This window comes from Eurytemora carolleeae, unplaced genomic scaffold (genome assembly GCF_000591075.1).
Source record: "Eurytemora carolleeae unplaced genomic scaffold, Eaff_2.0 scaffold825, whole genome shotgun sequence".
In the NCBI taxonomy this organism is placed as follows: Eukaryota; Metazoa; Arthropoda; class Copepoda; order Calanoida; family Temoridae; genus Eurytemora; species Eurytemora carolleeae.
In genome coordinates this window covers 73,858-101,358 of record NW_019397476.1, presented here as the reverse complement: position 1 = coordinate 101,358, position 27,501 = coordinate 73,858, and the positions used below count along the sequence as shown (strand labels likewise).

Below are 27,501 nucleotides of genomic sequence, written 5' to 3'. Positions count from 1 at the left end.
TCCAAATTAATCAGAACAGCAAAATGATTTCTTATAATTTTTGTTTTGTTTTGTAAAAAAAATAAGAAAGCTGAAGTGGTAGAGGGGGTGGGGGTATTGTTATTTGCTAGAATGTAAACAATATCATATTGTTACTTCTAATTTTATACTCCAGGATAATACAGGAAAATAAACAATTGATGTTACCCTCTTCCCACTCATATAACACAATATACTCAGCAATGAAAAGATGAAAAAATAAATAAATACAAATAAAACTCAAATTTATTTCTTCATCCTGTTAATAATAAATCCCTATTTGTATGCATAAGTATTGATTCCAGTGTATTAACTATAATGATAAGGAAATTTGTTCCCTATAAAAGATATTGATATAATGATAATACATATTTATGGATAGAATACTAAAATAATAATAATAAGGGTTTCCTAAAATATATAATCTGTGTTATATATACCTGTATCTGGAACATATACCTGTATCTGTAACCTGTACCTGTATCTGGAACATATACCTGTATCTGTAACCTGTACCTGTATCTGTAACATATACCTGTATCTGTAACCTGTACCTGTATCTGTAACCTATACCAGTATCAGTCTTCTGCATCTGTATTGTGTATTGAGTATCTGTATTCTGTATCTGTATTCTGTATTCTGTATTCTGTATTCTGTATTCTGTATTCTGTATCTGTATCTGTATCTGTATCTGTATCTGTATCTGTATCTGTATCTGTATCTGTATCTGTATTCTGTATTCTGTATCTCTATTCTGTATCTGTAATCGATACCTAGATATGTATTGTAAATCTGTATCTGTATTATATACGCGTATCTGTGTTATATACCTGTATCTAGTCCATTACCTGTATCTGTAATTCATACCTATATTTGTATTCTGTATCTGTATTCAATACCTGTATTTGTATTCTTTATCTTTGTTCTGTATTCTGTATTCTGTATTCTGTATCTGTAATCTATACCTGAATATGTATTGCATACCTGTCTCTGTATTCTATATCTGTATCTGTATTTTGTATCTATATTTTTTATCTGTATTCTGTACCTGTATCTTTATTCTATATCTGTATCAGTATTTTATATCTATATTTTGTATTCTAAACCTGTGTCAGTAAATCATTCCTGTATCTGTATTATATACCTGTATCTGTATTATATACCTGTATCTGTATTATATACCTGTATCTGTATTATATACCTGTTTCTGTATTCTGTACCTGTATCTGTATTTTACCAGCTTTAGAATCAATATCATCGTCTCCCCCAGGCATTAAGCCTAAAAATCAACTATTTAAAAAAAGTAGGGAAATCTTCTCCCTGCTTTCTCAAGGGCTTTTCCTAAGCTTCTACTTCCTAACGGTATTTTCCCAAGAGGCAACTTTCTAATGTGGAATTTCCCTGCAGCATGTTGCCTCTAGCCTGTTCTAGCAAAAGCACTAGGCCCTATTGCCTGTCCTAGACCTTAACCTTTGGGAAGTTGCCACTTACAAAATTGTCACTTGGAAAGTTGCTATTGGAAAAATACCTGTGGGAAAATACCAAACACAGACCCAGATAATGATAGTAAACTCTCTGTAAATTTTAGCCTTTAATATAGGTCTCTTATTCTCTGGATGGATTTGGAAAGTTTATAAAGCAGGGTATAAAGCAGGGCATACATGTACTATATAGATCCAGATCGAAAGAACTGTCTAAAGTTCGGACTAGGCAAAATATTCCCAAGGAATGGTAGTTTTTTAAAATTATGTTAATGATTGGAGAGAATTATCAAGGTATTAATTAAACTAACTATCTGTTATGTTAATTAAACAAAATATCAATGAACTGATTAAAAAAAGTATTAACGTTTCTTTTACCTGAAATGTGAGTTAAAAAATTACCTGATTCCATTACTCTTGAATACAAAGCATTAGAGAAGTTAGATCCCATGTAAACTATTCCCCAGCTTTGTCCTAACTCAACCGATTCTAAAATATAAAAATCATGACAAAATATAACAGTAATGATCAGAATTATAGAGATACAAGTAAAATCAATAACATATATTTGACAAATAGACTTGCAGATCACCAAATTAGACTACCAGTTATCGTTATTATAGAATCAAACCAAGCATTTTTTTTTTACTCAGATAAACCAGAGTAAGTAAACTATATGGCAAAGTTGGACCATCATCATAGCCAAATCCCATATTTCAGCTTGACAAATTGCCAGCTAGATTCTATAATAGTTACTGACCTTGATGGCTTGGCTGCCATAATCAACAACAATTTACTGACATTTGCAGCTCGGTTTCAGCTTGGTTGCCGGAAAAGCTTGACGACAAGGCTTCAAGATTGGATGAAAATATCCTGTCTTATTGCAGCTTTATGGCTAGGCTGTCAGAAATATAAAAAACCTAACCTTAGCTAGACTTGGCTTCCAGATTGGATAATGTAGTTGCACACCTTTTAAGCTTCATAGCCAGGCTGTCATATTAAATATTTTTACAGCTTTGTTGCTGGAAAGGATGAAAAGGTCCTAACCTATAGCAGCTTGATGGCTAGGCTATATCCAGATTGGATACAAAAAACCTTGACCTCAGCTCCCTCAGCCCTCTCAGTTAAGAACATGAACTGAGCTTGATGGCTAGACTGTCAGTAAGGACATAAGAAAAGGTAATAAGTAACCATTTGCAGCTTGATTGCTGGGCTGGCAGAAAGGATAAAATTGTCCTGGCCTATTTTAGCTTTGCGGCTTGGTTGCCAGTTGCCAGTTGCCAGTTAAGCTTAATGGCTAGGCTATATCCAGATTGGATAAAAAGATACTAACCTACAGCAGCTTGATGGCTAGGCTATAGCCAGATTGGATAAAAAGATACTAACCTACAGCAGCTTGATGGCTAGGCTATAACCAGATTGGATAAAAAGATACTAACCTATAGCAGCTTGATGGCTAGGCTATAGCCAGATCGGATAAAAAGATACTAACCTACAGCAGCTTGGTGTCTAGGTTATATCCAGATTGGATAAAAATATACTAACCTACAGCAGCTTGATGGCTAGGCTATATCCAGATGGGATAAAAAGATACTAACCTACAGCAGCTTGATGGCTAGGCTATATCCAGATTGGATAAAAATATACTAACCTACAGCAGCTTGATAGCTAGGCTGCCAAATCGGTTGAATGGTACTGTCGTCCAGGTAGTTGATAAATCTACAGCTTAGGTTTCCTAAAAAAACTATATTGACCAAAAAATATAACACATAACGTCGTAATGCATAGTGCAATGTATTATAACTGGTAATAATTCTAATTCTATTTGATATTTCTGGAAACTAAAATCGATACTTTTTGTTTCCCATACACTTCATCACCCACAAGGGTGAAATGCAAGGAAAGTTAATTGCGGTCGTGTATACTCTGCGTACACATTAAAACCAGTTCTCTTTGGGCGGAATTTGTAAACAAGAATAGATGCATCAGTGTTCGTTTAGTATCTGAGGAGGTTAAAAGCATTAAATTTTGATAATTTTTATAATTCACATAATAGTTTCCTATGACCAGAATATTTCATTGATTTTTTTATGTGAAAGATGGATCCCATGTCAGGCTTTGACATCCGTCTTGTGATTACATTGCATTTCTGAACTTTACCCCCAAAAAATTTTTTTTTAAAAGTATTGGGACCCCGTTTGACAAATTACTGAACACGTTCTGAAACTGTGGTTCTTACCCTTTTTTTATCAAATAGTATTATTGTTTTATTATTGTTATTGTTTACCTAGACTGAAGTATTCACAATGAGTTCCATTGACGAGCTCATCACTAAGTAAATATTCAAAATATGAATTTATTTTATTTTATTTAAAACATTGTATATATTGTATATTGTAATATTATCATCCTAATCCAAATACTTCTCTATTTACAAGGTTTTTAACAAAAAATAGTATACAATTATTAAAAACATTACTAGTAAAATTTTTAGCTTTACAACTAAATATGTTAAAAAGGGATTGGAAAAAAAACTATTTTATTAAAAAATGCCTGTGGGCCAGAATCATCGCGTTTAAAAAAAATGGGTTTCCAGCAAATTATTGAAATTATTGAAAATGTTATTATAAAGATCAAAGAAAGTGAATTGTGGTTCTCCTTCCATACTAAAGAGTATAACAATCCTTTTCTAACTATTGAGCTGGGTTTCCCATGAATTAACCCCAGAAAAGAATGTTATATAACGACCCTACTGCATGCAATATACTCCCCCCCCCCCACCCTCCGCTCAGCTTTCAGAAATAGGACTGTTCGATTATGTTTTATAGAAAAGACTATGCAATTCATAATGGTAATAGGATGTTTCGAACAATGAAGAACTAATATATTAATGTTGAAATAAATACAAGTACATATTATCTGCTAATCGAATATAGGGATTTCCCAATGGATTTAATTAACATTAATTATATTTATAATAGATCATACTAGTTTATAAATATTTTCAATATCCTTAATTGTAGACTTTTTAATTACTCATATTTGTTTTAATATCTTCAACATATTTCTGAACATTTAAATCTTTTTCTGAATATTTTGCACTTGTTTCCTGACAATGCTGATTGGTAGTTCCTTTGGATCCTGCCCAATAGCCAGGCAGAACAGAGAAACCTGAAACCAAATATATTTTAAAGAAAACTAAATCTGAATTTTTCTTGACAGAAAGACAATTTGCATGAATAAGGTTAAAACAGCCATCCTTTATCAGTCAAAGGTTTAAAGGGTACTATTGTGAATCGCGCATACCACTCTACAAATGGAGGTCACTTGAAATTACGCATACGGTCCCTTTTATCAGCTGATTTGTACAGATTAAGAAAGAAAATACCTGTAAAGCGGGAAGAACGAATTGGTAGATTAGGAAACCCCATCTCTGATTAAAACAATCAATTAATCAAATTTTCGATTTCTTCTCAAAAGTTTTTCAGAAATTGTAAAAACAAAATAATTGTTCAACATTTTTAATTAAAAAATCATGCTTTAATCAAATCAATGTTTTAGAAACTGCATTCAAGTTTTCACCAGAATTATTTTAATTTACATTTACAGACAGTTTAGAAAAGCAAAGATATTTCTTATTTAATCTATGTTTGTCTTAAGCACGGCAATTAGATTTTTTTGCACAAAAACGGGAGGGGGGGGGGGAGGAGGATCATAATCCACCCTCCCCTTGGAATATATACAGTGATGATCAATGAATAGTGGAATATGATCAGCATTGCTCTTTTTTTGCAACTAAAAAACCCGCTATGAATTTTGTTAATATTAACTGTGTATTAAATGTTTTGTTGTGAATCACGGGCTCAATCATTGATCATCGTATTTAATATCATGAATGATCATACCCTGCAGTCTGCGAGAATATGTTAAACTGGCGGATCAAGCAATCCTCAAATCAAATTAAATGCCCACATTTGATATCGATATTAAACTTTAGAGAATAACAATATGTACACAGAAGTTCCGATGGAAAGAATAAAATAACTGTTATATCTGATCAAAGAGAGGAGACCAAATACAATAATTCTAGATGTCCAGAAATTACGGAGACGGCAATAATTTCACTTATTCCTGACAGCTGTTATAATAATTGATTGTATTGTTCCCTTGCTCATTCTGTTAAATGTTTTAAACATGCAAGCTTGTACAACACGAGGAGAGAACCTAGATCTATTATACTTCAACACTGGTTTATCATCAACCCTGAACATACAAATATTTAGGAACTGAACACCCGTCCACAAACTCGTAGATTCTAATCCTTTTATCTTTACAAGCAGCGCAGGGACCAAATTTAATGAATTAAAGAGGTCGCTGAACCTACCTGTCGTGATCAAGCATTGATCTCAATCCTATACAACCCTTCGGATTAATTAAATTACAATTCGATATCTCGTGGTGATTATACCCTGCAGGGATATAGTGACCACATTGGATATCAAGATCAAAGTTTAAGATTAAAGATACTCCACACAAAAGTTCTGATCTGATAAACTAGAGACCTTTGCTATAATTAATTGTAAAAAATCAAATAATCATAGACGTAGACCATAGATTAAAATATCAAAGGATTAATTACATCTTTGCAGGTAGCTAAGATATAGGGATTAGAAACCTAACATTTTGGACAAGAGTTCAGTTTCTATTATTTTTTTTAAATTTCAATATTCATAAAATAACAATTCTGATTGTTTGAATAAAAAAAAAAATTATTTATTTATGTTAAATAACTTGAAAAATGTAAATGAAAAATTTGAGCGTATGTATTTATTAATTTTAACATCTATTCCTACCTTTATAATTTCATTTATCATATTTTCTATTGTAATTGTTACTATTTAATAATCCTCTTAAAATGTACAATTTACAAATAATGTCATAAATAGATATATAAGAATTAGAATTCTTTTTAATGTACCTAGAGATACTTATAGGTACTTGATTGAAAGTATTTCACAATGTTTACATGTAAAAACTATGTTAGCTAGTAGATGTGTGTCTTTCTATGAGACTATTGAAGCAAGTTCTAAGCTTTGCATTAGATTTCTTTCTAATTTATGTAAAAATGACCTCAACACAGTTCTTGGCAGAAATTTATTTTCTATTGCAAATGATTGTACTGTAAATCCTTCGGATCTTAGTAAAATGTTAGTTAAGAAACAAATGAAATATTTTGATGTCCCATTGGACCATGCATGGAAAGTTCCGGTTTTACAAGAACTTTTAAATACAAGAACGAATAATTTATATGTTGAAGGATTCGATGATTGCGTAATAACTGAAATACTAAATGTTTTATGTAATGAGTAATGATCAATGTCGCCTATTTGTGCATAATTTTGCATATTTTTCCTTTTTCTTTTGTAAAACATATATTCAAATTATTTAAACAAAGGAATTGAGTTTTTGCCACAAACTCTAATTTTCTAATTTCAACATCATTGCAACCCCATGTTGTAGACCTTTAATATTTCAAACTATGAATGCTGTTAGATCAAATAATGTAAGTTTGAAATATCAAAGGTGTACATCATCAGGTTGCAAAGATATAAGGATTACAAAAATTGAATTTGTGGCTAAGACTCAATTCCTTTAAACTACATCATTTTATATGTATTTATATCTTTGTGTGTAAATAAAGCTTTATGATAAATATAAATTTACATAAATATAGGTAAAGCAGTGCTTTATGGGTACGCAGAATCTTGGATTCCTGGATTCAGATCTGCTAAAATATGCGGATCCAAAAAACTGTTAAAAAACTTTTTGCTCTCTTAACACAAATCTTAACTGTTGAAAAATGATTTTCAAAATCTGCATCCTTATTATTGTTCTGGTGGCAGCACCTCGTCCTGAAACTAGTGCTTAGGATCCAGATCCTGGATCTGGATCAACATTAAATAAGCGGAACCACGGATCCGGATCCGGGATCTGGATCAGCAATAATACGCAAAACCACGGGTCCGGATCCTGGATCTGGATCCGAAAAAATACGCGATCCTGGATCTGTATCAGTAAAAATACGCGGAACCACGGATCCAGATCCTGGAACTAGAACAGCAAAAATACGCGGAACCACGGATCCGGATCCTGGATCTGGATCCGCAAAAATACGCGATCCTGGATCTGTATCAGCAAAAATACGCGGAACCACGGATCCAGATCCAAGAGGCAAAGTATTAATCAAAAGCTGAAGAAAAAAACGATTTTGCCCTTAAGATATTTATAAAAAACGAGCGATTATTAACAACATGTTTCTTCCAACACGTTTCTTCCAACACGTTTCTTCCAACAGGTTTCTTCCAACACGTTTCTTCCAACACGTTTCTTCCAACACGTTTCTTCGCACATTATTTTTATGTCTTTTTGGGTTAATTTTCAAATTTACTGGAGTAACAACTTTTAAATGCCATTTTTCTTTATGTTTTTTTCTTAAATTGGGTCAAACATGTTAACATATTAACCTTATTGGCTTTTTGATGTTTTGGGACCTCCTAAATAATGTTTTTCTTTACTTTTGTAAATAAAAGCGGTGGAACAGTCCCTATTGCTGTTGATTTGTTTTTAATGGGATTAATAAAATTGTAAATTGTTTTTTTAATCATCCTCCGTCGCTTTTTTTTTGTGAATCATAGATTTGAAATATATTTATTTCCAATTTAAAGTATCTCCGCGCATAAAGAAAATTCCAGTGGTAAAAATTAGTTTGGATGGATATTGTATTATTCTAGTAAATGTACTTTAACAAAATAAAAAGAAAAATGGGAATAAAAATAAAATTTGTTAAACTATACACGATCTTAAAATACGGGGTTACCAAAAAATCTAAAGCTATGACGATTTGAAGCTTAATTTTTGTTTTCTGCGTTCAATTAAGTATTTCGATAGTTTACTAAATGATTAAGCAAAGAAATAAGCCAGTTTTGGCCTATAAAAAACCTTGAATGCAAGAAAACGGACTACAACAATTCCGTACAATCGTCTTTGAAGTCTCATTCTTTGTGGGTAAGTGGGTAACCCTGTAAGAAAGTTATCCATTAATGTTACGAAATTTTGGGATTTCATTTTCTGTGCATTTCAATGAGATTGAAAATTTTCTTTTAAAATGTGTTTGTTTGTTGCGCCCTGATAAGAACCTTTTAGCTAATCCTAGCATTCTCTTTCTACTGTAATAGATGTCTTTACGGGGTGGAGAGTGCGAAGGCTAATAGACTTAATAGTGAATTTTTACCTTTCATCCTGTTCTGTTTTGCTGTCAATGAAATTTATGTCAGGGATCTTCTCCTCTCCATCCTCGTTCTTCAGCAGGTTCAAGGTTCTTCTCTTCTCATCATCTAATCCAGGTTCAGCACTAAACAGAACAAGGTTAGAACTATATATAAATATATATATATATATATATGAGACATTTATGTTCAACTAGGTTGTGGCTTTAGGTTTAAGAAAATTTTTAAAAACTGCTCATACCGAAGAACGTTATAGCGTCCATACAAATTCAGAAAGTTGCAACAATCGACTCAGATCGTAAAAATCATTTTAATTCCAAGCAAATCATTCAGATATTACAACCTATAATCATTGATAGTTTTAAGACGCATTGCATATTTAAATTATCGATTTTTAAATGTTGTAATATTTGAAGAATTTGTTTGGAATTAAATTGGTTTTTTTACGATCCGAGTCGAATGTTGCACCTTTCTGAATTTGTATGGACGCTACGTTCTTCGGTATAAGTATATTTTAACAATTTTCTCCTTATAGACGCAACAGATAGAAGTAAGATAAGTAGCGATCACCATCGATAATTTTTCGACGTAAACCTATACCCCTTTTCGCAAACACTCATTTAAGAAGTGAAAAAATCAATGAGAAATATAAAAAAACTATAGATAAAAGTCCTATTAATCGATTCATAACCCAATATTTATCATAAAACCCCCCATTAATCCAACAGGAATTATTTAATAAATCCTGTAATTACTTGACTAAGGGTATAGGTGTATTCCAACATGTAATTACAATGCAGCAAGATGTATTAAGCAAACTACTGTAATTAATGGAACCAATAGAAAGTATAGAAGACTGGCTGTCTACGCTATATATTATGTAACAGGGATACTAAAAATATCAACACAAGATTTTCCTTAAATCTTTTCAACTTTTTAGCTACGAAAAATTATAACTTTTAAAAATAAAATCTGTACACTAGGGAAAGAGAGGGATTCTTAATAATTACCCCTGCTAGGTAGGGATATACCCCCTAGAGCTATAAATAATTATTCAACTTGTCTGTCAAACAATAAAACTGCATTGTGCATAGTTTGAGGTTACATGTATGTTTATTTAATAGGAATAGTACTTTCCATTGTCATTGATAAATAAAAAAAAAGGCTTTTTATCCAGGTCTACACTTATATACATCTTGAATCTTTTCATTTGACTGCTCCATAAACCCAAAATCTGTAAACAATCCTTTAAAATTCTAAATATATCACGTGAACTTTAATTCTGGAATCTGGAGTATGGTTTTTAAAAAGTTGTTGGTTGAAAGAAAATCAATTCTAAATATAATGAAAGAGATTGTATACTGAATTGCAATGTCGTTTTTATATCTTGAAACTAAATTTTATTCCTCATGTCTATGCTGCACAAATATGCAAGGCATAAGTTTTGAAAATATAAAGATTGTAAACCAGGAACGTAGCTTCCCTTTAAATAGAAATACACCACTTATCCTATTTTATATTTCATGTGTATTGTAGATATATATTGTATTGTTGTAAAATATATAATTTTATGAAGTTGTATAATGTATAAACCGGAATATATTCATTTGGTTCATGTTCAAATCTAGTCTTGGATATTCTCTCATTTTCCAATTTCTGTATCATGGATATAAATGGTTACAGTATACACAGATATACACAATATACAGGGGCGTATACACGAATTTGTAAGGGGGGGGGGCTAAAATATGTTTTCTTTCAAGAGGACTCAGCACCAATTGGCGCCTGAAAATCTGTAAGGGGGCTCAGTCTCCACAGCCCCCCCTTTATACCCTGATATTATTTTTTTAAACAATAATTTTGAAATTTAAAATTTATCAAAAATTTTAAAAGAGCAGTGAATTTGTTCTCTGGCTTGAATGCTTTAATAAACAGTGTGTTCAAACAAAACTGGTGATTGAAAGATCGTATTTTATCTTCGATAACTCTTTATTTTATAAACTTTGAATCAAAAAAAGGTTGTTCTCGGGTTTTTCACCTAATTAATCACGAACTGAAGGTGAATTTGAGTCTCGGCCTTGAATATATTTTTTAAAGAGTAAACTTACTCATTTTATAAAAAAGAAACCTTCTCAGTACATTCCCTTTGTTGGCTACCGTGTATACCTGCCAATATTAGTATCTCCGAGTACAGCTCCGTCAACGTGACAAAGTCTAAGGAAGACCTCCTCTAGTCCTGGTTCTGCATAGGTTCGGAGTAGATTATTCGGAGAATCTTCAGCTAGCAGTCGACCATTCCTCAACATACCTTAAACAAGTTATAGTTTAATCATAGACTAGATATACACAGACTGCTCATGAAAAAAGATTCAATTTTTTCTCGCCAGCCACCCCTGAGTGTCCACAAAAAATTTCAGCCCAATCGGTCCGGCCGTTTGGTCGGCTATATACAACATATATATATATACGAATGTCTTTTTTATTATATAGATAATTATATGATTTCAGAATACAAGCTGTACCGGGTCCCTATATTCCCTTTTTATATCGATATATTAATTTAAGTCGTCAACTAGGGGTAGTCAATAGTTAGGTCTGCTTCATTAATTATTTATTTTAGTTCCTTGTATAACCAGTACATACTAGATACACTATAGAACAGTGAATGCTAAATACAGTACACTAGTTCCTTGATATACCAGTATATACTGGATACAGTACACTAGTTTCTTGATATACCAGTAGATACTGGATACAGTACACTAGTTTCTTGATATACCATCAGTTTATACTGGATACAGTACACTAGTTCCTTGATATACCATCAGTTGATACTGGATACAGTACACTAGTCCCTTGATATACCAATATATACTGGATACATTACACTAGTTCCTTGATATAACCAGTATACCAGTAAATATNGCGGAAACGTCATGTGTGTGTGTCTGTATCAAAAGAGTGTATGTAAAGTTTACTGTTTACTGTAGATATATACAGTGCATACAAATCTCGGTATTTGTACCATCTAGGAGAGTACATTTGTTTATTGTTAATAGTTTACTTAAAAATAAGTTTAATATACATGTAGTATATTATTTATACACTTAAATCAACACTATATGCCAACTTTTCATGCAAAGAATATAATTTGATTAAAGTATACAATAAACTACTCGTTATTCAAGCTTAATTATAATTGACGACATTGTTCTGCAATTTCCTTGACTGTAGTAATGTTGTGTGTCTGTACCAAAAGAGTGTGTGTAAGGTTTACCGAACTTGACTGCAAAGCAGTGCGACTGGCTTTCTCATGCTAGACCAGCGCCATTTCCTTTCTCTTTATTCCTATTCCCTGACTGGATACAGTATATTAGTTCCTTGTATAACCTGTATATACTAATTACACTAGTTCCTTGTATGCATAACTGCAGTGTATGCTAAATACAGTAAACTAGTTTCTTGATATACCAGTTTATACTGGATACAGAACACTAGTTCCTTTATATAACATTCACCAGTGTATACAATATTTACAGTACATCAAATTCTTGATACCAGTATATACTAGATACAGTACACTAGTTTCTTGATATACCAGTATATACTGGATACAGTTCACTAGTTTCTTGATATACCAGTATATACTGGATACAGTACACTAGTTTCTTGATATAACCAGTCTACTGGACACAGTACACTAGTTCTTTGATATACCAGTTTATACTAGATACAGTAAACTAGTTTCTTGATATACCAGTATATACTGGATACAGTACACTAGCTCCTTGATATACAAGTATATGCTGGATATAATACACTAGTTCCTTGATATACCAGTATATACTGAATACAGTACACTAGTTCCTTGATATACCAGTATATACTGGATATAGTACACTAGTTCCTTGATATACCAGTATATACTGGATATAGTACACTAGTTCCTTGATATACCAGTATATACTGAATACAGTACACTAGTTCCTTGATATACCAGTATATACTGGATATAGTACACTAGTTCCTTGATATACCAGTATATACTGAATACAGTACACTAGTTTCTTGATATACCAATATATACTGGATTGCGTACAGAAGTTGATCAGTTTACCTACTCTATTAGCCTGCATTGCCTCCTCAGTGTAATGAGTTGTAATTACAACAGTTGTCGCATCTTCTCCATCTTAAACAAAAAATGAATTTAAAAATAATTATGACATGTCAAAAACAGATAGAAGTCAATTTTGTTAGAGGAAGGGCGTATTGTTCTAAATATCTGCAAGGTTTTTAGAATTGGGGGGAAATATTCCCACACCTCTACTTTTAGAGGTTTTAAATATTCGTTCCTGAAACACTTAATTTTATTTGTTTTTGTTATATTTCATAAATAACTATTTTTTTACTTTACTTTAATCTACCTGTATGTGTATTTATACCAATATGTATATATGGTTGATGTGGAGTGGGTGATTCTGCATATCTAGGACGGATATACCAATATGTATATATTGTTGGTGTAGAGAGGGTGATTCTAAATATCAAGGACGGATATACCAATATGTGTATATGGTTGGTGTAGAGAGAGTGATTCTGAATATCTAGGACGGATATACCAATATGTATATATGGTTGGTGTAGAGAGGGGGGATTCTGAATATCTAGGACGGATATACCAATATGTATATTGGTTGGTGTAGAGGGAGTGATTCTGAATATCTAGGACGGATATACCATCCCCCTCTACCCCCATCCTAATCTAAAATTTGTTATGAAGAATCCCAGTAACCTCATATATTTAAGAAATGCTCAAGTCACTTGTGACGAGAAACGACAATGAAAAGTGTTTAAAAGCAAGAACGAAATTACCTAATTCATACTAGATCATATAAATTTTTTAAGGGTATTCTTGTGAATCAGACAGCTATCAACGGAGGGTTACTTGAGATTAAGTTTACGAGAAGTATGCTCCGGAAAAAAAGTTTCACTTTTTTTACTTAAAATATTAAAAATTAGACTCTAAAAATGAACAGATAAAAGGAATATAATCAAAATATAAAAAAAAAGATAAAGAAGATGATTAGAAAGTTTTTGTTTCTATACCTGCTAGTTGAATTAGATGCTCCCAGATAGATTGCCTAAACACAAACAATTTTTTTAATATTTCAAAAATGAATTCTTCTTTAATTTTTTCAGCCCTGTATTTTCTTTAAAACAGGGTGATAAAAAATTGGAAATATTCTAAATACGAATTAGAGCATCAAATAAGTTCACCATGGACCAAGCAGGAATCTATTTTCCGCATTTTCCTCCCAAAGTAAATAATAAAATGTTAATCTAGTTTTTCCGATATATCAATCTAGGAAATCCCTCATTTTAGAAAACCAGGAAAAGATTATTTTTTGTAATTTGGATTAGTACCTGAGTAAAGGATTAATACCTGAGTTAAGGATTAGTACCTGAGTAAAGAATTAGTACTTAATCAAAGGATCATTACCCGAGTAAAGGATTAGTTTCTGAGTAAAGGATTAGTATCTGATTAAAGGATTAGTATCTGATTAAAGGATTAGTATCTGATTAAAGGATTAGTATCTGAGTAAAGAATTATTACCTGAGTAAAGTATTAGTACCTGAGTACAGGATTAGTTCCTAATTAAAGGATTAATACCTGAGTAAAGGATTAGTATCTGAGTAAAGGAATAGTGCCTGAGTAAAGGATTAGTTCCTAATTAAAGGATTATTACCTGAGTATTAGTAAAGGATTAGTACCTGAGTAAAGGATTAGTACCTGAGTAATGGATCAACTCCAACTGTAGGTTCATCAAGGATGAGAAGCTCTGGCTGATGAAGAAGAGCAACTGCTAAAGAAGCTCGACGTTGCTGTCCTCCAGACATCAGTTCCAGTTTTCTAAATATATCAAGATAGAAACCTCCAGACATTAGATCTAGTTTTCTAAATATATCAGGATATAAACCTCCAGAAATTAATTCTAGTTTTCTATATATATCAGGATAGAAACCTGCAGACATTAGTTCCAGTTTTCTAAATATATCAGGATCCCTCCAGACATTAGTTCTAGTTTTCTAAATATAGAATATAAACCTCCAGACATTAGTTGTAGTTTTCTAAATATAGAATATAAACCTCCAGACATTAGTTCTATTTTTCTAAATATAGAATATAAACCTCCAGACATTAGTTCTAGTTTTCTAAATATAGAATATAAACTTCCAGACATTAGTTCTAGTTTTCTAAATATATCAGGATATAAACCTCCAGACATAAGTTTTTTTTTCTAAAAATAGGATATAAACCTCCAGACATTAGTTGTGGTTTTCTAAATATAGAATAAAAACCTCGAGACATTAGTTCTAGTTTTCTAAATATATCAGGATATAAACATTAGTTCTAGTTTTCTAAATATAGGATACAAACCTCCAGACATTAGTTCTAGTTTCCTAAATATATCAGGATATAAACCTCCAGACATAAGTTTTTTTTCAAAATATAGAATATAAACCTCCAGACATTAGTTCTAGTTTTCTAAATATAGAATATAAACCTCCAGACATTAGTTCTAGTTTTCTAGATATAGAATATAAACCTCCAGACGGCAGACATTAGTTCTAGTTTTCTATATATACCTGCACTACCAGAACTACCTGCAGTACCAGAACTACCTAATCTATTTGAACCCCCTGATCTTCTTGAACTACCTAAACTACCTAAACTACCTGAACTACCTGAACTACCGCAACTACTTTAACTACTTAAACTACCTGTACTACCAGAACTACCTGAAAGAATTAAACTACCTGAACTACCTGAACTACCTGAACTACCTGAACTACCTGAACTACCTGAACTACCTGAATTACCTGAACTACCATAAATACCTGGATTTGCTTGGAAGATCTAGAAACTTCATGAGAAACTCAAGCCTGACTTGAAACTTTTCCTCAGACATTCCAAATATTCTTGAGAAGTATTTCAGGGTTTCCTCTAAACACAATAATATCACTAGAAGGGGATGTATTTGGCGTACCGTCCCGTCTTGTCGTCTATTGTCTTGTATGTATACTGTACTTGATCTTCCTGCCTAAAAGTTGGTTCGGTACTTCAAATGAACGGAGTTTTCAGTGTAAAAATGCTTTTTGATTAAATGCTATTTTTCAGGCAGGGGCGGATACACGATTTAAGTGAGGGGGTTAATGAAAGGCTTCCAAAAATATCTACCCCTAATCCCTATATAGTGATACACGAGATTCTAAAATGTATAATTGAAGGTGTTTCATATGTCAAACTGAGAAGTCTTTCAACTTTTAAAGGAATTGAGTTTTTGAGTAATATTTTATTAACCTTACATCTTTCTAATCTGATGATGTAAACCTTTGTAATTTCAAACTAAGATTATTTGATATAACGGAATTCATAATTTGAAATATGAAAGCTTCACAACATCGTGTTGCAAAGATATAGGGATTTGAAACTTGAGTTTGTGGCAAAAGCTCAGTTCCTTTATCTGCTTTTTTACATAGATTTTCAAAAATGTATAAACTACGTCAATTTATTTAATCTCTGTTTACATCTTATGAAATTTTCTAGGATCCTTTAATCATGGATTTAATATACTTTACACATAAGAGAAAAAAATTCAATCTATTTGAAAAATTCCAAGCATTTCAGAATTTTGAAAAACTGGACTTATTTCGTTTAGAACAAATTTAATAAAACTGGTTGCATCCAAATATAAATAATGTGAAGCTTAAAGGGATTGTAGACATAGAATTAAACACTCTCTATTTACATGAGCGGCATGTCAGATTTACAAGGTAACCTAAAAAGCTTTTTTTGATAACCAACGATCGATCCTTCTCTCTTTTTGATTTTTTCATCTGAGGCTTTTCCTTAATTCAATTCGCGCTTTCCTGCTTAAGAAAGGGCCAATCAATCAATCAATCAGTCAATCAATCTTAAGATAAACTCACTAAATCAAGACTGAGAAATGGTTTGAAAAGTAAGACACCCTACTCAGTGTTAATATTCGCGTAGAGAAATTTAGTTTGTGGTTTCACGGTGGTGAAGGTTTGCACTGCAGCTAGTTAACAGGTTGGTTGGACAATATATATTTTATACGAAAAGGTGGCCATTACTGATTCTTCACATAGTATAAAATGTATACTCGGCTTTCAGAGAGTTTTGTGATACTCGTTTTCTAGTAACAATATTAGTTTTTAAATCATAAATATTGGTCTCAAGCCGCCATCCATTTATACACTGGAAAACTAAACATTTTGCGAGTTTTCTATTTTTTTAATAAATTTCAAAAAAAAAATTAAAAATATAAAAATTTTCTCAGCTACATTGTTCTATTTCGACCGATCTTAAACCTTCTGTGGAATCTTTCTTTTTCATGAGAGATACCACAAAAATTTGGACCGATCGGTTTCGTTGTTTAAACACTTTTTGGATACAAACAAACACACAAATATACATAGTTGTTGGTTGTTAAGGGTGTATTTAAGAATTTTCAAAAGTGTAGTAAAATTAAATAAAAGATCATGAGGTGTTCTTTTTTAACCTTTACGCAGCACATTTTAAAATACAGGAGAAGTGATTCACATTATTTTTAAAATCTCAGCACTGATGAAATTAATGAAAGCATAATTCTAAGAACTACCTATATTAAACTCTCCGAAGAGAGCTAGTTCCTGTGGCATATATCCAACCCTAGCTCCAGGTACACCTGTATTCCGGTCACCAGGAGCTGAACCAAACACTCGAACCTAAACAAACAAACATTATTTTATAATTGACATATTTATAAAATATCCACATTGGAATGCAAAGATATAGGGATTCGAAAATTAGAGTTTGCGGCAAAGACTCAATTTATTTAAACCATTATATTGGCAAAATTTCTGTACATTAAACCTTTTTTTTTAGGAAATTTGATGGAGATATCCTTTTTTATCCATCTAAAAATTCATAACTTGTGGGCTTTGCAGCAGAAAGAAAAAATAACAGAATTTATCTCTTTTAAAACGAGAAAAACGACATTGCCTTCCTTCTCAGATGGTACCGTTGTGAATCAAACATGTAATTCTTAACATGGAAGGATTACTCGAAAATATGTCGACAGTACCTTAAGAAAATATGTCGACAGTCCCTTTAAGAAAATATGTCGACAGTCCATTTAAGAAAATATGTCGACAGTCCCTTTAAAAAAATATGTCGGCACTCCCTTTAAGAAAATATGTCGACAGTCCCTTTAAGAAAATATGTCGAAAGTCCCTTTAAGAAAATATGTCGACAGTCCCTTCAAGAAAATATGTCGACAGTCCCTTTAAGAAAATATGTCGACAGTCCCTTTTAGAAAATATGTCGACAGTCCCTTTAAGAAAATATGTCGACAGTTCCTTAAAAAAATATGTCGGCAGTCCCTTTAAGAAAATATATCGGCAGTCCCTTTAAGAAAATATGTCGGCACTCCCTTTAAGAAAATAAATTTTTAAAAATTTGAAAGTCGGCAACAATTTATAGTTTAGAAAATAGGTTAAACTTATGCTGGTAGATAGATAGTGAATATTTGAACAAATGTTTAAAAAAAACAGTAATTATATTTATAGATACTTCTGTAGAAATTTAAAAAGCCAGCTGTTATTATTCCTCATTGCAATAAGCTGTATGTGCAAAACCTTGATTTGAAAAAAAAAATTCATGATATTTAAAAGCTAAACAAAATAAAAGTTTTAAAAGTATGTTCAGCTTAACATGCCCCCTTCATACTTAATGAAATTATTTACATCACGAAATACAAACAATGTTGAAAGGGTAGAAATTTTCTTCAGAAATCATTCCCTCTCCTTCAAAATGATTGTCCCACCTCCCTTCACTGTAAACTAGATGAATATGGACAAATTTATGCTGCATTATTACTGGCCAAACTTTGTGACGTTGCTGTAGTTTTTATTTTACAATTTATCCAGTTACATTTACCAGAAATTCAAGATATTTTTGTTCTTTTAAAACTCTTTAAAGGGACTGTAAAGGAAAAATGAAAGGGGGTATAGGCTGAAAGCTAATCACTCTAGCTTTCGATCGCGACCCATGAAAGTTATATCTGATGTTCCTATCTCGAGAAATTGAGTTACAACTTTGTCAAATTTATACGAAAATTAATATATATACAATTTTGTATAAAAGTAGTGGGTTTAAAAAGATCAAATTCAGCAAATATGCAACTCATCTGAAAACGATGATATCCCAGAGAAAGCTAATTGTAACTTAGGTTTACTCCAATTCTAATTTTATATTTGTTATTTCTATTTTTTATAGATTTAATTCATAATATTATTTATACGTCCGTATTGCTTGACCAGAAATTCCTCCAATGGCAGTGCAGTAAAGTGGTCCGTGATACAGGCGGAGACACGTGACCAGTATGCTGCTCTGCCATTGGTGAAAGTTCTGGTCACATGATTTAAGTTTAAGATTTTCTAAATTTTACATATATGAACTTTCGTATAATTTTAACACAGTTTTATATCAATTTCTCGAGACAGGAACATCAGATAAAACTTTCATGGGTCACGATCAAGAGCTAAAGTGATTAGCTTTCAGCCTATACCCACTTTCATTTTTCCTTTACAGTCCCTTTAAAGGGACTGTAAAGGAAAATGAAAGGGGGTATAGGATGAATCCTGAGAATCTCAGGCTTTGAACGATGCATATAAGACATCTTTCTGCAGTTGTTCCTGTCTCGAGAAATTAATATAAAACTGTGTTATATTTATACAAAAATTCATATATATATGCAATTTTGTATATAAGTTTTAGTATTAAACAGATCATATTCAACAAATACGCAACCAATCTGAAAACGACAATCTCCCACAGGAGCCTTTATAATTTTTTTATTTTGCATTTTTAATAGATATAATTGATAATATTATTATATATAGTTCGTATAGTCCGTATTACGTCACAGAACTTCAGCCAATGGCAGTGCAGTATACTGGTCACTTGATTTCCGTCTGTATCACGTGACAACATGTAATATTTCAATCTAACGTGGAATTTACTTTAGTTTGACGTGCCTTCCGTATGTTTTATCTCAGTTTGTTTTTTCATGGCAAAAATATATGATTTTTCTGTGAAATTTAGTTTTCAAAATCCAACCACGTATTATATATAGATTTGAAATAATGAGAATTATGATTTATATTTCTATAGCAAGGCAAATTGTTAGCTATAACTGTTAGTTATAAACAACAGTGTTACTTAGAAATTAGATTTGCGTGATTTGAAGTAAAGAGATATTTCTAAAAACTAACATGATGACATTAAAGAAAGGAAGAATCTAGAAACCTATTATTATTTCATGATCGGTTCTATAATCTTATGCTATCCGAGCCAAAAAATACGATCAAAATAGTCAATGATCGAGCTTACTTAAAACCGTTAGAATTCATAACTCCGTAATAGACAACGCTAAGGGGGTTTTTTCGGAGCTAAAAAAAATTTACGATGAATTTTTTGAACGCAATATCCCTGATTTTTACATTAATACACTGAGAGAAAAAAATATGTACATTGTTTACAGATTGTTTTTTACAAGAAAAAATTTGATTTTAGGTTTTGCCGCGTTTACCTTTCCAGCGTCAAGCCTCAGCTTTCCAACCATACATTTTAATAAGGTCGTCTTTCCACATCCTGAATACAAATATTGTGAACAAAATATAATTATTAAGTTATATCTTTTACTGAGGGGCTTTGATCATTGCAAGGAGACTTAAGGGACATCTAATATTACTTGGATAGATCTGACCATTTTACTAATTTTAGAAAAAAAACTGTATTTATATAAAAAATACAAAAATCGAAGACAATGGGTTCGAAAGTGAAGGCTTACTGATTATTGATCTTCCTTTTGTCGTGTTTCTATGTATATGAAAGCCTACTTTTCGGAATGCGGCAGTATAGTATACATTAACTCAAGGACCAAGGTAGTTCTGGAAATTAAAATCAAGCAACATTCTTAAAACTGCAAAATCTGAATTTCTTTAAACTTCAACAACTTCTAATGTTATTTCAAACTTAAACTTGCTAATCCCTATATCTTCTCAACCTGATGGTGTAAACTTTAGATATTTCAAACTAAGATTATTTGGAAAAAAGAATTCATAGTTTAAAATATCTAAGGTCTACGACATTGGGTCGCAAAGATATAGGGATTAGAAAATCAGAGTTTGTGGAAAAGACTCAATTCCGTTGCACATGAACTTTTGAATGTAATGAAAATAAGAAAAGTTAGATTCTCAGAAATAATCTCCAAAATATTATAAATTAATTTTTCATCTTTAAAACCTTATTAATTATCCCATGAAAAACCTTTTTACCTGAAGGTCCCAAAAGTCCATAAATCTTTCCTTTCTGGACTGTCAGGTTGAGATTCGTAAATATAGGATTGGACTTCTTCCCACTCTGGTAAGACTAAAATAAACTCCTTAAATGACCATCCTTTACAAATTCTCATTGGTTCATGACACAATCCTTCCTAAACTCTCCTTGGTTCATGATACAATCTATCCTAAACTCTTCTTGGCTCATGATACAATCCTTCTTAAACTCTCCTTGGTTCATGATACAATCCTTCTTAAACTCTCCTTGGTTCCTGATACAATCCTTGGTTTATGATACAATCCTTCTTAAACTCTCCTTGGTTCATGATACAATCCTTCTTAAACTCTCCTTGGTTTATGCTACAATCCTTCCTAAACTCGCCTTGGTTCATGATACAATCCTTCTTAAACTTTCCTTGGTTCATGATACAATCCTTCTTAAACTCTCCTTGGTTCATGACACAATCCCAAAGTCTCTGCTTTCTTCCAACCCGAAGAAAACATGCAATCTAACTTTCTCTCACATTTAGAAAATGAAAAATGTTGAAACCATGAATATTTAAGAAGAAAACTGGTCGATAAGTACGAAGATAAGTATGAGGAAACAGCAAAATTTGATAAAAAGAAAATAAATCAAATAAAAAATGCAATTCTTGGTGTAATTTTAGTAATATAAATGACAACCTCAAAGCTTTCATCATAATTTTGTTTTTATTAAAAATAGGAGAAAGAACTTTAAAAAGACCGTGTATCACAATTAGGCCTATTAGTACCAGGGCCACCAGGGGCCCAGGGCAGGGGGATCGGGTGACCGTATTTGTGCACTATCTATACATGAAATCAGAAACCCTGGTTTAGCCCCTGACACTTTCATTTGAAGTTGAAAAACTGCCTTTCATACTAATTAAGCATAATTAACTATTTACCAGACCACTCAATGGTTAATAATGAATTAATATAAAAACTGCGCAAATCTATCATTATTTATTTTGCATTCATATTTGTTGCTAAAAAGAATCTGCACGTACATAAGAAACAATTTTCTCTCTAGCAAAACTAACTATGGCTAGGTATGACAGGGCAACATGATTCCCCCCCCCCCCCCTGCAGCCTGCATCCTACAATAACAAAAAAGAAAAAAGAAAAATTAGCTAAATCTACAATGAATGGACTGAAAAGTAAATGCTCACTAATTTCCAAACCAGGACATCTGAATCACCGTGCACTAAACCATCTAATGTTGGTTTTTAACACCCCCCCCCCCCTCACCGGGGTCTCTTATAGATTACCTTGTAAGCGTTTTCTATCACAATTGCATTGCTCTGGAGAAATTTAAAGACTCAGATTAAAAACCAACAAAGAATTGGTTGATGAATTATCTACTTGATTTAAAAAAGGAAAAAGGTGACTTATTAAAAAGTCACAGAAAAAAATTTAAATAAGAATGAATTAAAAATACGAAAGTTTTCAAATCATATTTTAAAAAGGAAAAGAAGAGGAAAATAAGAAGAGAAAAGAAATGAGAGAAAAGAAAGATGAGAAAACAATTAAGGAAAGAAAAGAAAGAAGAAAAATGAAAGAACATAATTTCTAATTTTTAATAAATGTCTGGTTCTTTTCCTGCAGTGTTTCCATATTCAGTTTCTCCATTTCTTAAGCCTTTAAACAACTCTTTCTAAATTTCTAAACCTCTTGTTTCAAACCTCTAAACCTCTCCGATCATTTTCTGAAAATTATACATATGTATTGATATAGGTTTATTCCAAGGTTTCCAAGAGGTGCATTAGGAAACAATTGAACTGTATTTGCATTCTATACATTGTTGTTCACTTTTGTTCAAAACTTAACCTTATATTGATATACATTAACATGAATACATGATAATAAACTTATATGTACATAAGCGATGTACATGATGCATGATGCGTGTACAATGTACATAAACGATGTACATGTAAACTCTGGTACGTATATGTACAATCATACATTATACTTTCTTACAATTATATATTAAGATCTTTACAATAATGTGAAGAAATTTAATATGTTTATTGTACACAATACATTTTTATGCAGACCCCATTTTTTTTAGTTTTTTTTCAGTCATTGCTGTTTCACGTTTAAATGAAGATTGAGGAAAATTGAAAAAAAAGGTTTTATTGTTTAAATTATTTTCTAGAATTATTGAATTGGATTTTAAATGAATTAAAAGATATGGGTAATTGAATTCAATTATAATATTTGTGTTTATGTTTGATAGAGGTTTGTTAGTGTGTTTACGCTACGGGTGTAGATGGTAGACTGAACAATACTAGAAAACTAAAGGAGAGAGGTCTCGGTGTAATATATATATATTATATACTGCAGTACTCACTACAGTTTAGAACTCCCGCAGTAGTGATACTATACCATGTATTCTGGATAGTATACCCTGTATTCTGGATACTATACCCTGTATTCTGGATACAATACACTGTATTCTTGATACTATACCCTGTATTCTGGATACTATACCCTGTATTCTGGATACTATACCCTGTATTCTGGATACTATACCCTGTATTCTGGATACTATACCCTGTATTATGGATACTATACCCTGTATTCTGGATACTATACCCTGTATTCTGGATACTATACCCTGTATTATGGATACTATACCCTATATTCTGGATAGTATGCCCTGTATTATGGATAGTATACCCTGTATTCTGGATACACTATATATTTACACTATATTCCTGATAGGTTCGGACAAATAGGAGATATCTCATTTATTGCGCGCGAAATTTCCCGGTTTCTTATTGGCTGTTCGGTTTCTGCAAACGACATTCTGATTGGTTGAATTTTAGACACTATTCTGGATATCAAATAAAGGTTAGATTAATCTTCAGTATAATAAAAAGTGGACATCAATCATTGATCTCGAAATCCACATTACAAGAGGTTTTTAGCTCTGGATCCTGCATTTTGTAAACTGTGATCTCATTTTTTCTTTTCTTTTTTATTATCAGTAATTTCGTTCCTGTTTAGTTATTATTCTGCAAACCCCAGGCAGTTTAATTTCTATTTTTGTATTTTAAACAGGTTTACTCATCTTTGCACTAACTCATTCGATCAGAGGCTTGACTCAATCTTAAGTAAGATAAGAACTAATTCAGGTTATACTTTGAAACATGAAGTTTGACAATGTAATTTTCTTCTCAAAAAGCAAAACGAATCCGAAAATGAAAATAGTATTGGGGTAAAAATATAAATGTAAACTACAAGAAAGATTGAAATTTATTTATAATTAGTATAGCTCCTCGTACTGAAGAGCTATTGAGAACAAATATAATTACCGAATAACTATTCTCTTCTCATTTTAACACTTTTTTTACTAATTTAAATTGAATTAAGTTTGAAAATTAGAACACAACCAAATTGTGTATAATTCTCGAAATTAGGAAAATAACTGGAGACGATATATCCATGGGCGCAAAACCACTTAAAATTCTTATCATTTTGAATTGTGTCTGACCCTACATTTTCTGCGACATCTAATGAATGTTGGGTTCATGATTCAGCTTTTATAATTCCTCTCTTGAAATATTTCTTACTTTGCAATCTAAACTAACTGTCTCATTTCTGAATTCATATTCCGCTTGGAACTGGATAAAGTCGGATAAGTCAGAGTGAACAGAGGTTGTATGATAAGGTTGCTAACTCTCGATGCGCTCCAATGTCGTCTCCAAAGCATAGATAAATTAAATCCTCATATGACATCACTGATTATAGATGGAAGAGTGATGTCATATATTATATATAATATTTATATATCTATATACAAATTTGGCTTGTCTGTCTGTTTGTCTGGGTGTCTATTTGTTTGTATCCAATAAACGTCAAAACGGCTGAACCGATCGGGCCCAAATTTTTTTTGTGACATTTATGGTAAATATCACAACAATATATAGTCTGTATGTGTACTGCTCTAGCTATATACTCTAAAGTCGCACCGGTACTTGATGGAAATAAAATTGTCAAATGACGGCAAGAACTTATTTCCCCTATCTGTTGTTAGAAATAAATGGCATTGCCCGATTCACAATGATACCCAAGCTTTGTCTGATCAAGTATTAATTAGATATCAATGTTTATGATTTTAAAAACAGATTATTTTCAATTGTGGCTTCTCCACTAGATTGTGGATTTCTACAACAGGAAAGCATAAAGGAATTATCAGATTTAAACAGTTAAAAACTGAGAAGAACGATATTTTCCACATTATTCATCATATACAGGGTTTAATGCTACCATTATGCATAGGGCATTATTCATCATATACAGGGTTTAATGGTACCACTGTGAATAGGGCATATTTGTAAATGGAAATGAAGAGTTACTTGAAATTACTACTACAGTCCTTATAATAAAGTGACTAGTAATATGAAACTTTTTATTATAAAGAAAATAATTTTACCAGTTGCAGGGAAATTAACTTTTTATTTGAAATAAGTCCTATGTGCACAGCTGCTGCGTTTCATGTTGGATTATTTTAAATCGTAACAAAATACAGATTTACAAAAGCTACATTTTATCTAACTTTTAAAATAATAAGTCGAACAAAAAATGTTTTCTTAAAATGCTAGTCGATGTCACATAACTTATAGATAACTCTCAGAACCATTACAGATTTCTGGCATTCAATCCTCTCTCATTCTCTTTTTATACTTTTTATAATATCTTGAGATGCTGGCCATGTATTCCGAAAAGAATCTTTGAGGCCAAATTTTAAATAATGAATTACATTTTAATGTTCAACCCTGCAAAACTATATTTTTTCAGTCAAAGATTGCCATTTTATTATTACAATATTAAAATCTTAAAGACGGATAAAAAAATTTACGGATTTAAAGAATCTATGCATAACAGGAAAGTGACCTTAGGCTTTTATTATGACTTATGCCCAAAAGATCATGAAATGGATCAATAAAAAGATCATGAAGTGGATTAATAAAAAGATCATGAAGTAGATCAATAAAAAGATCATGAAGTGGACCAATAAAAAGATCATGAAGATCATAAGATCATAAGTAACGTAAATCTTTGAGTTTTATTGAAAAGTATATATGCAATTATGAATTTGATGTTAAATGAATTTAATGTTACAAAAATAATACAATTTCTACAACATGCAATGTATAGACGTTAAAGGTTAAACAATATGAAATATCAGGGAAGGGAAATCTATCAATACAATATTCATGGTCGCTTAAAAGTTACATTTACTGGAAATTTCCTCAAAAATATTTTTGAAATTCAAACAATTGGTTATCAGTTTTCCGCACGTTTGCATTCATTCAAATCTAATTGAATATTTTTCTGTTTCTAAACATCAAATGGTGATTATTTTTTTTAGTCATAAACTAAAATTATGGCAAAAGAAAATTGTTTTAGTATGATTTAAAGGAATTGAGTCTTTGTCACATACTCAAAGTTTCTAATCCCTATATCTTTGCAACCTGATTGTGTAAACTTTTGATATTTCAACCTTAGACTATTTGATATAACAGAAATCATAGTTTGAAATATATAAGGTCTACGACATTGGGTTAAAGGGAATGTTCGCGAAAAATGAAAGGGGGTTACATGACGTTGAAATTAAAAAAAGTGCTAAAAGGCATAACATGAAACATTGAAAACCCAGAAGCAACACTCGGACGAAAAAAATGATGAGTTGTGATGTCATTTGTGGTGTGGACGAAAACATGTTGTGAATGTGATGTGCCTTCCCCTGCTCGTCTATCTCTTGTCAGACCTCATTTTGGAAAGGCCAGGACTAGGGGTATTTGGTGAATATTAACTTTAACATTTTATTTTTATATTAGGTTTACCAACAAAGGCCGCAAATTGTTTCAAAGATGAAAGACGACATTAAAGTCGTCCTACTACCGTAAATGTTTCGTGGGACACCCTCATAGATAAATAAATAAACATAGATAGCTTATTTACGCAAAATCACCAAGAATTGTACAGTCCGCGAACTCATACTTCTAGAAGTCAAAGTGTACTTCAATGATAAGCGGGGCGGTTTGGTGTTTTAATGGATTTCATAAAAGAGTGTAAAATAACTCCGGGAATGGAACTATTTAAACAACAATATTTCACTGAGCAATATATCATATTCACGAGAACTGAAGAAGGACATGAGAAGGACTAAACTAACTTAAATTTCTCTCTACAGAACTCATGTACACCACAAGTACTCAATGACATAAGAACAGCCAATGTTCACAACCGACCTAGTTAATCTATATAATAGGAAT

At 31.8% G+C, this 27,501-nt stretch overlaps 1 protein-coding gene across 1 annotated transcript in view; it reads right to left on the bottom strand.

Annotated features, from left to right (window-relative positions):
- Window positions 1-27,501, bottom strand: part of LOC111714492 (ABC transporter G family member 20) — a 31,666-nt gene that overhangs the window by 3,791 nt on the left and 374 nt on the right. The window contains exons 2-19 of the mRNA XM_023489613.1: window positions 22,814-22,919; window positions 22,483-22,515; window positions 21,191-21,284; window positions 20,443-20,504; window positions 17,470-17,575; window positions 15,686-15,791; window positions 14,577-14,696; window positions 13,892-13,926; window positions 12,903-12,974; window positions 10,952-11,093; window positions 8,791-8,910; window positions 5,666-5,762; window positions 4,888-4,932; window positions 4,609-4,670; window positions 3,787-3,830; window positions 3,151-3,234; window positions 1,902-1,988; window positions 1,239-1,297 (exon numbers count right to left, since the gene is read on the bottom strand). Of these exons, the coding sequence (XP_023345381.1) occupies window positions 1,239-1,297; window positions 1,902-1,988; window positions 3,151-3,234; window positions 3,787-3,830; window positions 4,609-4,670; window positions 4,888-4,932; window positions 5,666-5,762; window positions 8,791-8,910; window positions 10,952-11,093; window positions 12,903-12,974; window positions 13,892-13,926; window positions 14,577-14,696; window positions 15,686-15,791; window positions 17,470-17,575; window positions 20,443-20,504; window positions 21,191-21,284; window positions 22,483-22,515; window positions 22,814-22,843 (1,398 nt within the window). The 5' untranslated portion in view covers window positions 22,844-22,919. The remainder of the gene's footprint in view (window positions 1-1,238; window positions 1,298-1,901; window positions 1,989-3,150; window positions 3,235-3,786; window positions 3,831-4,608; window positions 4,671-4,887; window positions 4,933-5,665; window positions 5,763-8,790; window positions 8,911-10,951; window positions 11,094-12,902; window positions 12,975-13,891; window positions 13,927-14,576; window positions 14,697-15,685; window positions 15,792-17,469; window positions 17,576-20,442; window positions 20,505-21,190; window positions 21,285-22,482; window positions 22,516-22,813; window positions 22,920-27,501) is intronic.